Here is a 12416-nt window from a genome sequence, read left to right on the forward strand (position 1 = left end):
GATGAAGAAAATGGTTGCAATTAAGAAAGCCCTGATTATGTAGATAAAATTTGAGTTAAAATTAGAACTACCTATTAAAATTTTTTTTTTTAAAGAACTATCACAAAGTTGCAAAAGAATTTAAGTAGCACTACTATTCTAACAAATTTAGCTAGAATCTCCAACATTTGGGTCTCACTTTTTACCTTTATAAAGGATAATTTAGACAATTTAAATAGTCATTTTATGAGGTAAAGGTAAAAAGTGGAGCATACATGCTGAATATTCTAGTTGGAATTATTGTAGTACTACTTAAACTTTTTACAACTTCGTAATAGTTCTTATAAATTTTTTTTTTTAATAGGTTGTTGTTTTCAAAACATGTACTTTAATTGGTAGTTACAAAATTTCTTTAAAAATAAATTCCAAAAAAATTTGTATCATTTTGAATTTTTGATCATTATTTAGGTTTGATGATTTGAGGATATTTTGCCTTCAATTATCCTGGATTAAGAACAAAATTTTACTCCATAGTTATCATTAATTAACAGCTAAATAATACTCATAATTATCTTGATGTATTTTCTACATTAATTAGATTAATGATTTTTTTTTGATTTGATAGTGGGGTGGAGACAACGGAATATGAAAGTGTCAATGAATCGTTGTGCAAACAAGCACTGGAAGAGGCGTTTCAAGTTAGGGAGGCTGGGCTGGTTGGTGGCAGTGAGCAGGTGCATGTTTGTAATTGGATTATGCAGAATTTCATAACCTTCTTTCAGTAAAAAAGCTTTATGTAACCTGCATTGCTGTTGAATTGGTCATTTGATATTTAGATTATCCAGTTTAACTTCATACTAATGTTGCTGGTTTCTGAAAGCTATTTTCATTTTGGCCATGTATGTGGTTACTGAAATTGTTTCTTAATTTTTTTTAAATAAATTAAATTTTGTAATCAGCAATATCTCTTCTCTTTCCTCTTTTTCGTTCCCCTCCTTTCCAGCCTTTCATTTCATCATTGTTATCCAGCAATATATAGATGAATATCTGGAGGGAAAGGGAGGGAAGGGAAAGTTAGGGATACATAGGGCAATGGAGGGGAAAGGAAAGGGAGGGAAGGTCACTCTCTCCCTCCTCATGAATGGGTTTGTCTAATTTCATCATTGTTGGAGAGGTATGGAAGGTCACCCTTTCCCTCCTAATGAATGGTGTTTATCTAACAAGAACTCATACTCCTATGATTTTTTCATATATAAAGTTAATTAACTAATATAGACAGAATTTGATCCCTTTTCACTCCTATTTTATTCCAAAGTCTTAGCTCATTATAATATAACAACAACAACAACCCCACTAAAAAAAAAAAAAAAAAAAACGGATTGAAAAGAAAGACTGAAAACACATACAATTACAGTTTTATAATGGAACTTCCAGGTTAAACATATGATTTTTACAGAAACTGTTACAACTTACAAAACAAATATAAAGAACACAACTTGCTATTATTCAATTTCAGAAACTTAGATATAATTAGCAGCCCATCAAGACTGCTCTGACTTATTCCACTGACCATTATTTCCGCATGGGAAGAAGATGAGATTAGGACATTCATACACCTCGAGATGACTCAAGTTTGGAAATGACTGCTGCAAATCAGACCATTTCATATGCAGTTTGGGCAAATATCGAAGACAAAGTATTTTAACATTTAAGAAGCAATACTTGTAAGGTTCAAGCTTCCGAAGACCACCTCCTCTGATACAGAGTTTTACGGGGCAGTTGGGACTTCTACAACCAATTAAGTCCAGCAGTTGTAACGCCATCGTCTTAGGGGCAGCCTGGAGCTCTAGCTTCTCCAGGGTGGCCGGAAGAGCTAGCGTACAGGTGTCAGATCTGTTGCTTACAGTTGGAGCATTATACCTATGGGATTGGCTGGCGATCACCCAGGTGACTTTCAGTTTTCTGAGCTGACGCATATGGCAAAGTGTCTCCAGATCTTCATTTGTTGGGAAGTTTACATTTCTAGCGCGAATAGCCAATTTTTCAAGATTCTTCAGATCTGATAACTCTTTAAATTTACATTGATCATTGGAATGATCTGCTGTTTCTGGGTTAATTATGAACCCCTTCAGCACTCTAAGCTTTTTCAGTAAAGCAGCTCCCCTGGGAATGTGACTGAGTAGGTAACACTCCGACACATCCAAGTGAGTAAGGTTCTTCAGTGAGTTGATCCCTTTTGGAAGGTACTCCAAGTTGGGACATGCTTTCAGATCCAGAACCTTGAGTGTCTGGAGCTTGCAAACTGAATCCGGCAGTTCTACAATTCCTGCTATTCCTTGGAAGCTTAGAGAGGTTACTTTTTGCCAATTACCTGTCATGTTTTTCAGGGATACAATATCATCGACCACTACATACTTTTTGGGATTATAAGGCCAGCTACCAAGATGTAGAATTTCAACATTAATCATCTCGGAGAACCTGCCACATGTTTCAGCATTGAGTATGTATGTGTCAGTGTTGATTGCCACTGCAATGTCTTTAGGTTTTACTTCTGTTGCTGTATTATCACCCTGCCTTGTCTCGCTTGTATCACTGGCACGGGTCAGACACAGAAGTTGGTCGGTCGCTTTTGTTTGTGATGTTGACATGAATTGTATATGTTGCTGTACCTTAGACCAAGTAGGCATGAAGTACTTGCTGCTGGTGCTGGTGCTGGAATTCAGTTTTGAGCTGCTGCTGAAAGCACTTGATCTCATGATAATAAACTCCTCCTCCACAAGGTTAGCCAATACACCTTCACCTTCTTCTGGGCTTTCTATTATTTCCAACCCTATCCACCAATGGATCAACTGTCGCTTACTTACTTCCACCAAGGGGACGTCGTTGTCGTTGGGGAACAAACTAAAGCACAATGATAAGCACTTCTTGTTCTTTATATCAAGCTTTCTATATGACTCAACATAATCAGAATATTGATTATCATTCCAAGGAAGAAGAGAAATGCTAGAAGTATCATCATGAGCTCTTGCTGCTGGTGACTCATTGTGTCGTTGCTCATCAGGGAGTGGTGCTGAAAAAGAAATGCTAGTAGATGACCAACTTTTCTTTTTGAGGTCAATTACAGTCTTTTCCAGCTTCCTATATTCATCGGCATTAGCAGAGTCATACCTAGAAAATTTTTGAAGAGTGTCCTGGATTTTTTCCAGTACCTTTATGACGACCTTTCCCGGGAAGTCAGGAAGTTTGTCGTCGGGATTATTCAGGCTTTCCAATATCTGTTTTATTGTCTCTGCAACTTCATCCTTTGTGTTTGATGAGCTGCCCCTTGGGATTTTTGCCTGACGAAGTTGGCATGATAGCTTGTTACCATGCTTAATGAGGGAAGATATAAAAGAATTCGGGGCGGTTTCAGTTGATGACATGGTGTAGTCAATCACTGCTCTTATGGTTGCGGTACAAAAGGAAGGTAAAACAAAACTAAAGATATCACTGCAATATTTATGCTTTGTTTTATTTGAATGACAAATTATACTTTGTATAAATTTGAATGCACTTTTTGTTGATTTATAAATTAAGATTCAAAGTTGAGCCACATAGCATATTTAATATAACTATATCAAGCAAGCATATCAGGCTTTAATCATCTAAAAGGGATATCTTAGTTTATAAGCTTTTGAAACCTTTAGCTTGATGATTTTGATACCAATGTACCATAATTTGCTCTTTTCATTCTTTATGCGGCAAAATCAGATCAAATTTATAAGCGTAAAGGGGCAAAAACAAACAAAAGAGAAACAAACGGAAAAAGAAAATAGAATAACCTGTCTGAAGTAGAATGGAAGTAAGGAAGCTTCTCTCTCTAGTCTCTTGTACCCAAAAGTGAAGCAGATTGTGGGTCTATAGAATATTTATTAATAGTAACTGACTTAACTGTAATACCTTGTATTTTTTTATGTTTCATTTGTATGTGTTATCATTTTAATAAGTAATGAATTATTCATTAGAACTCATGCTCACAAACAACTTATCTCTTATAGTAATCTAAAATTTGCGTACAATAAATGTGTGAATAAAATATCAAAATATCATAACAATGAAATGCTTAAATTCAATAAAAAACGTAAGTGCTGCTGAGGTGAAACATCTATGGGAAAAGTGGCAAATCCGGGGCCTCATTCTCACAAGTCTTGTTATTCAGGCTTTGCTTACATTTCTTGCACCTAGAAGAAAACGCAACTCAAAAAGCTATCTTATGCTCTTGATTTGGGTTCTGTATTTGTCAGCAGATGTAGTTGCTGTGTATATCATTGGGTTAATATCCAGCAACAGAAATCATTCAGCTCAGAAGGAGCTACAAGCGTTTTGGGCACCATTTCTTCTACTACACCTTGGTGGTCCAGACACAATTACTGCTCTGGCAATGGAGGATAATGAGCTGTGGCGCAGGCACGCTCTTCAGCTGGCTACCCAGGTACTCGTGACTATTTATGTGTTTGTAAGATCATTGCGACATAATTCTCTGTGGATACCCACGATTCTCATGTTTGTAGTCGGATTAACCAAATATTATGAGCGCACTTGTGCTTTGTTTTACGCTAGCAGTGACAATTTTAGGGACTCCCTCAGGGCCACCCCTGAACCTGGGCCTAACTATGCCAGGTTAATGGAAGAGTATTTTTCTGCAAAATGTGCTCATATTCCTACTGATTTTGAAGTCGAACATGGTCGCTCAGATAAAATGGATCAAGAATTCCAGGGACATGAAGCGGGCGAGGTTAATCAGTCTTCAACAATGGGTACAAATTTTAACAATGATGGTAATAATACGAACACCATTGAGGTAAGGGATCTGGAAGATGAAACACTAGTAAAAGACGCTCACTCTTTGTATGAAGTGTTCAAACCCCTCCTTGCAGATGGGTTTTTGAGCATGAAGGATCGTGAATGGAGTCGAATCTTTTTTTCCAATAGGTCTTGGAAAGATGCTTATAGGGTCATGCAGATAGAGCTCAACTTAATCTATGATGTCTTTTATACCAAGTCATTTTTGTTGCAAAAGAAACGTGCATATGCTCGCGTTTTATGCTTTTTATTGGTTATTGCATCCTTATTGATGTTCTCTTTCAAATGGGACATCAAACACCATGTGTCTGATGCTATAATAACCTTTACCTTGCTTTTTGGGGCTATAGCATTGGATATATGTTCTGGTGTTATGTTCGTATTGTCAGATTGGTGGATTATTATCACACACGGTGTAAAATTAAACAAATACTATGAATTTCTTTTGCTGTTCATCTTAAGGTGGTCGAAATGTGCAAGGAAACTTGAATCCGAAAGATGGTCAGGATCCATCTCCGAATACAACCTGCTAAAACGCTGTTTCAGGAAGCCCCCTTCTTTGCCTGACTCTGAGTGTATTGTTGGTATGAAGCACATTCAGGATTTTCTTTATGGGCTTGTCTATGTCAAAGGATGTAAGGCTGAAGATAAGCTTATTGATTTTGTCATGAAGGAGCTACATCAGAAAGCAGTACTAGCTTCTGATATAGTGGTGGCGAAGGATGTATTTTCTGCTAGAGGTAATTTGGTTTTGGAAGACGACTATTTCCTTGCTTCCGAGTGCTTAAGCCCATGGACTGTAGATATTGATTATGACGAAAGTCTGTTGATTTGGCACCTTGCTACCGATATCTGCTACTGGACTGCTAGCAGCGACAAGCATAGTGAAGAGAAATCCTTGAGCAAGTCACTCTCAGATTACATGTTGTATCTTGTAATGTGGAAGCAAAAGCTTCTTTCTTCAGTGGTTGGTATGTCGGATACTCGGTTTGAAGACACTTGTGCAGAAGCCACTAAGTTCATGAATAATGAGAAGTTAAGTATCAGCTGGTTTGTAGATTGGTGGTGGAAGGCTAAGAATTGTTCAGGTCCATCAAATGAAAGTCCTTCTCAAGTCCCAGAAACTGAATTTTTCAAGAAGTTTAGTCATCAGGTGCTTAGTGTAAAAGCAGATGTTGAGCCTATTGTTGCCAAGGGTGATAAAAGTAAATCAGTCCTCTTTGATGCATGCCGTCTAGCTAAGCAACTGCAATTGTTTGGAGAAGAAGAGCAATGGAAGATAACCAGCAAGGTTTGGGTGGAGCTGCTTTGTTATGCTGCTGTCCGTTGCTCGCCAAGAAGTCATATTGCACAATTGAGCCAAGGTGGGGAGCTCATTACATTTGTGTGGCTGTATATGGCTCATCTTGGCTTAGGGGAGCGCTTCTTGCAAAACCAGGGATTTGGTCGGACCAAACTTATTATTCACAAATGACTACTCACTACTTACAGGTTATATAGTCATAATAAGCACAATCCCTTGTACCACATATTGTCTCCACACACAATTTCCTTATTTTTAGCTATATTTTCATGTCATATATGAATTGTAATTGAGTTGTATCATTATTAGTAGAATTGATGTTAAAGATATATTCAGAATTATTTATTTTATTACTTGCTCACTAATTGTAATAGACTTCTAATACTAGTATATTTGTGCTATTTTGAAAAGCTGAATTATTCATATAATATTAGTTAATTTCTATTGTGTGGTTCTGCATTATAGAAAATATCTTTTGTTATAAGATACAAGTATGATCTTCTAGGTTACCAATAACTCATCTCCAAACGCTATTTAACATAACTGAAATCTTAGTTTGAGTTTAAGTTTTTAGCAATAATAGAAATATTTTTCAAAGGCTCAAACAATTATGGGATATTACTCGTCTATTTATACACTTGTAGTGACATAGTGTACACTATTGTTAGATATATTGTTTCTTACTTTATCTTTGGGAGAATATATTTTGAAGGGAAAAAGCAAGAGTGTTTGTAATTGGATAACTAAAAGGTTAGTGAGTCGGGACTCCGAGAGCATTTGTGAGGTCAAGTGCGAAAGAGTGCACATCTATAATTAGGTGTGGGAGATTGTTTGTCTCGAGTAGGTTAGCAATCGTGTTGTAATTATTTTTTTAAAAAAAAAATTATTTGGAGTAAATTAAGTAATTAGGTTAGGGAGGACATAGACTCTAAGCTAAGTGGAACCTTAGTAACTTATGTGTTCATTATTAGTGATGTTATTCTTTAACTATATTTGCTATACATGCAGGATCAGGTTCTATCTATCCACCTTAAATTAATAAATTTAAAAGGAAACTTCTATTTATCGTACGTCCGTCCTTCATTAAATACAATATGTATGAAGGTAATTTTATTAGTCTAGCCAATTCAAGACAATATGTAGCTCCACTTGAGAGATTTTGTGAGATAGAGAGCGATGTATCTCTTCTGTTATATCTCTTGTTTATCCTCCAAGAAAGCTAATAAGAAGATACTATCCCTTACCCTATGGATGTAGGTTATGTTGTTCAGACCACGTACATCTGTGTGTTCATTTAATCTATTCCCCCTTTATTTTTCAACTTTACGTTTTATACATTGTTGTCTATGTTCCGCGCATATCAACACATAACCTAAATATATCTATCCTTTTCTATTTCCTAACAAATTTTCTTGAATACCTAATGCATTATTATTCCTACACTTTCAATGTAGTATCATGTTAGGAGTTTATCTGGATCTTATTATGTATGTAGTATCATAAGCAGGTTCGTTGTGTTAATTTGAAGTGGATTGGAATTGCGTTTCATGTCTTGTTTGATATAATGCGAGCACCCTATTAAGATTATTGTATATTAAAAATGTATTGAGTATGAACCATAAAACTTTTTTATTGAGCATGAGCTAAGCATGCATGTTTAAATGATCTAATCATTTATCAAGGATGGTATTATTAATTTGGCATGGTTTATAATTAGGAAAATGATAAACATAGCTCTAGGGGTTATGTATAAGAAGCTCAAAAAGGAAGGATTGAGGAAAGATTAACATTAATTACACCGATCTGCGCGTGATTTTGTCATGAATTCCCAACTTAATTCCATTTTGGGAAGTATATTTAATGCTTATACATAGCCCTAAGGGTTACATATATCAATATCCTTATAATTATTTCTCGATCTTAAGGATTTTCTTATGAGTGCTTATTTGCACAAGTTAGTAAGGAAGGAAGTACTATTTGAAAAATTGTCAAAAATTGTCGGTCTTAAAAATAAAACAATCTTTTAATTATTCCAAAATAATACTTTCTCCATTCCCCTAATATTGCAACAATTACTCCGTGTCATTTTAAGAAGTTTCACAAATATATTAGGATATTTTGTGAAAAACTAGCTTATAAAACACTTTTTTTGCGAGAAATTACCTAATAAAAAAATGTTGTAAGAAACTGCCTTATAAAAGGGTAAATGTTGTAAGAGATTATCCTTGATCGAAAATTCATCGTTGACTTTTATTTTCCGGCGTTGACCACGTCACGTGCTAATTAAGAATAAAGGAGGGAAAGGGTGAATTAAAAGTCACGTGATTGACACGTGATTTGGTCAACGCCGGAAAATGAAAGTTAATGGTGACTTTCCAGCCAATGGTAGTTTTTTTACAACATTTACCCTTTTATAAGGTAGTTTTTACAATATTTTTTTATTAGGTAGTTTCTCGCAAAAAAATTGCTTTATAAGGTAGTTTTTCACAAAATGTCCAATATATTATTCAACATTTTTTTATTTGTGTATGCCCTCTCTCTCCTCTCTTCATCTTAAAATCTGTGTAATATCCCTATGTTGCAATACTTGGGTAACAAAGGAAGTATTCTCTTTTAGGGGCATCTGTTTTAAATACAATAAAACCAGTTTGTAATCGATTTTAACATAAACTAGCTTTTGGACCCGTTCTACGCACGGGTTATGCTTAAGTTATAAATTTATTTGAAACTTTACAAATTATCTTGTCACCAAAAAAAAAAACCCTTTACAAATTAATTGAATGAATTATTTTATCGTCTTTTGACATATTATAATATTTTATGAATTAGTGATAATAGACTAATAGTTGTAGAAAAAATGGCTTAAAATCGTAAAATCATATCTCTATCGCATGATATATTAATCAACAATTTGTATAAAAAAACTACTTTGTAAATACCAAACACTTATTATAATTTTACAATTTTTACATCAAATGTGAAGGCATGATATTCTTCTTTAGTCTTTACCAATATATGTCTCTTATATTGCGCTTAATATCTTCAAAATTAAAGCCCCACGACACGCAAACAATGTCATCCCATGGAATTTCCATAGTATTCTTGCCACCTCAATATTTCCCTTTTCAATCATCATCCTCTTTGTTGTAGAAATTTCACATAGAATTTTGAGAGATGTTTCTCTAATTTTTTAGTTTTTGAAACTTAATGAGTGTGAAAAAATCTTTATTGAAAATTTGTATTTATATAAGAAGAGGGGGAAGATAAGGGGTCAAATTAAAGAAATGAATTATGAATATGAATAAATTGAATTGATAGATGGAATAATGAGAAGAGGAGAATGTTTAGGAAATTTAATTTGTTATTGAATTAAAATAAAGATTACAAAATATAAAAGTTATTGAGAAATAAAGGGGGAGATGAAGAGAGAATTTCTTTGAAAACATAAGGAGGGGGAATGAATAAAGAAAGGTGAGAAAGAATGATGACATGTGTCAATTTTGGTTTGTGTTTTTAAATACTAAAGTATAGATATAGATTCCATGATTCATCTTGCTTCTCAAAGGTTTTATTGAGGTAATTTATAAAGTTTCTTATCCACGCGCGAGCCAACCTGGACGTACTAACCTTATTCAACATTTGTTTACTTTATCCGTCCTAGAAAAACTAAGACATTGGACTCTTTTTCACTGTACATACAACTTTGACTATTTTTGTTTTTTTTAAACAACATAATAATAACATTGTTTATCATAAAATATGTTGTTAGATAGATATTGATATAAAGTTTCATAATATAATTTTTTTTATATATATAATTTCATTAATATTTACTTATACAAAAATAAGATCAAACTAGTGCCACAACATATATTCAAAATTTGACAATGTCAATTATTTTGAAACAACCGTCCATACTCTTTTTGAAATCTCACAATATTTTAATAGATGGTTATTTAAATAGGGGCTAGTTGTCTAATCACATATATGATATGCACATCATATATCCTCTACAAATATATAGTGGGTGTCATTGTTTGGCAGAATGATTTAAATTAATTTTAATTACTCTTATTTCGTCATATTTGCAAATATATTCTTTCATGTCATTTTCATAATAATTGCAGCAAATTCTTAATTTGCACCTATTATTATTTTTATTAATTATATTTCTCCTATTAAGAGCAACTCCAATGGTTGTAACTAGGGACTTGCTTGCAATTTCAATAATTTCCTAGCTACTAGCTTGACCATTAGAGCTAGAAAAGTTAACTTGGCTAAACAAATTAGCTTCCCAAGCTAATTTGCTTGGGAATTAAACTTGCCAAAATAAAATGTTCATTGCACCAATTAAGCTCTTTCCACGTATTTTCTATCCAACGATTACAACTAATCTAATAGCTAGCCATTGGAACAAAAAGTAGCCGATAATTGCATATGTGGCATGACAAGCTAATTGTCAAATTAGTTTGTCATTGGAGTTGCTCTAATCTCCACTTTCACAAATATTTAAATACTAGCTTAAGTCCCGTGCAACACATAGCTTTACTTAACCTAATTATGAATTATAATATTAATTTAACAATATGCCAAAAAAATAACTATGTGTTCAATTGAAACAAAATAACTTGAATTTAAAAAAAGAAAAAAATTTGAATATTATATGTATATTGATGACAAAAGTTATTAAATGATTTAAAAAGAACGTAAGAAATTTAATGATATTATAATGAAAATTTATGTTAATTACTACACGTGCAATTTACTTATAAACCCCATCCATCCCTAATTTGTTTGCATACTTTGATCGGCACAATCTATAACCATAATTAAAGTAATTACCCCTGAAATCATTACTATCCACATGTCAACCTTTTATAGAAATTTTCCCGCCATAACTATTTGTGAAATAATTTTTTTTTTCAAGTTAAATAAAGGTTTGAAAATGGTAAATTAATTATACATTTTCCTAAAAGATTTTATATTTAAATTGACTAATTATGCAATTTCCTAGTAGTAAAACAATCTATAACTATAACTAAAGTAATTACCACTAACATCATTACTATTCACTTGTCAACCTTTTATAGAAAACTAGTATTTGAGCCCGGGCAATGCCCCGGCCGGATCATTACATTTTATTTTGATAATACATTTGTTATACAAATTAATATTTTTGCATCAAAAGGTAACATAAAACATTACATAACTTGGTGGTAAGATGCTCAAACCTCTAGAAATAGAGATTGTGTGTTCAAATCCTGTGAAGAACATTATTTTTTAAAATATAAGTGTATGACATGCAATGAGAAACAAATAGAAGGAAGTGGATGATGTGGCGTAATGGAGGAAGAAAGTGGATGATGTGGCATAATGTAGGGGTCTACGTGGCACATAGACTTTCTTAAGAACGTCTTTTAATATATTAGTATAGATTTATCACTCCGTATGTTTTGCTTAAATTATTTATACTATGCATTACACACAAGCTAAGTAAGCAAAAAAAATAAAAAAAAATTGTTAAAATCGTGTATTGTACGAGACTAACCTAGTCTATAATATTATTAAAACACAAATGGACAACATGCTACCGCGATATATCACCATTCCTTCTATATCACTTGGCGCACATGAGCACTATGTGTCAACTTATGGCTTATATATGGCTTATGTATCATTATTCATTACGACCCTAAAACTTTACATATGTGTAACCTTAGCTTTGTACTTAATTTTCCCATATTATGTAACTTCTAAAATAATGCATATTAAGATATTAATCACATACTAATAGTTGTTAATACCTTAAATGCTAATTTATTATTTAATTCGTACAACACATGAAACTAAACTAGTTTACAAAATAAACAAAATACTTATATTTTAAGGTACACTAAGTATCGGAAAACCAAAAGGATACCGAGTAAGAGAAAAGACAAAGGAAGGAACCTATAATAGTTTAAAGGAAAAAGAGAAATAAAAGGGTAAAAACTAAAAGGGGACAAAGGATAAACTACCAAAGTGAATATGGACAAACAATGAGGCAAGGAAGGGATCATGCTTGCTTAGCTGCTTGCTTGCATTGAATACCGAGTAAGAGAAAAGACAAAGGAAGGAACCTCAAATAGTTTAAAGGAAAAAGAGAAAGAAGAGGATAAAATTTAAAAGGGGACAAAGGATAAACTACCAAAGCGAATATGGACAAACAATGAGGTAAGGAAGGGATAAAGTATGCTTTGCTCATTTTATTATGTAACGGAGTTCGTAATCTAAATATGTTATATTTATACTT

The 12416-nt window shown here is 33.4% G+C and overlaps 2 protein-coding genes across 2 annotated transcripts; one reads left to right on the forward strand and one right to left on the reverse strand.

Annotated features, from left to right (window-relative positions):
* Positions 1–1440: 1440 nt before the first annotated feature.
* Positions 1441–3439, reverse strand: LOC145584869 (uncharacterized). Its single transcript, XM_081641656.1, has one exon. It carries the CDS (start codon positions 3399–3401, stop codon positions 1521–1523), a length of 1881 nt encoding a protein of 626 aa, XP_081497782.1. The 5' UTR covers positions 3402–3439; the 3' UTR covers positions 1441–1520.
* LOC145584868 (uncharacterized) lies at positions 3311–6444 on the forward strand. Its single transcript, XM_081641655.1, has 2 exons — positions 3311–3445; positions 4266–6444. The coding sequence occupies exons 1-2, from the start codon at positions 3424–3426 to the stop codon at positions 6293–6295; spliced, it is 2052 nt and encodes a 683-aa protein (XP_081497781.1). The 5' UTR covers positions 3311–3423; the 3' UTR covers positions 6296–6444.
* Positions 6445–12416: the final 5972 nt, after the last annotated feature.

This window comes from Chenopodium album, chromosome 16, assembly GCF_948465745.1.
Source record: "Chenopodium album chromosome 16, dcCheAlbu1.1, whole genome shotgun sequence".
Classification (NCBI taxonomy): Eukaryota; Viridiplantae; Streptophyta; class Magnoliopsida; order Caryophyllales; family Amaranthaceae; genus Chenopodium; species Chenopodium album.

What these genes read in the sequence shown, in the direction of transcription:
- LOC145584869 (XM_081641656.1), bottom strand. Translation starts at nt 3,401, where the DNA reads ATGTCATCAACTGAAACCGCCCCGAATTCTTTTATATCTTCCCTCATT.
- LOC145584868 (XM_081641655.1), top strand. Translation starts at nt 3,424, where the DNA reads ATGGTTGCGGTACAAAAGGAAG. An exon ending in GGTTGCGGTACAAAAGGAAG is followed by an intron (nt 3,446 to 4,265) that starts GTAAAACAAAAC and finishes ATTTGTCAGCAG; the next exon opens with ATGTAGTTGCTGTGTATATC.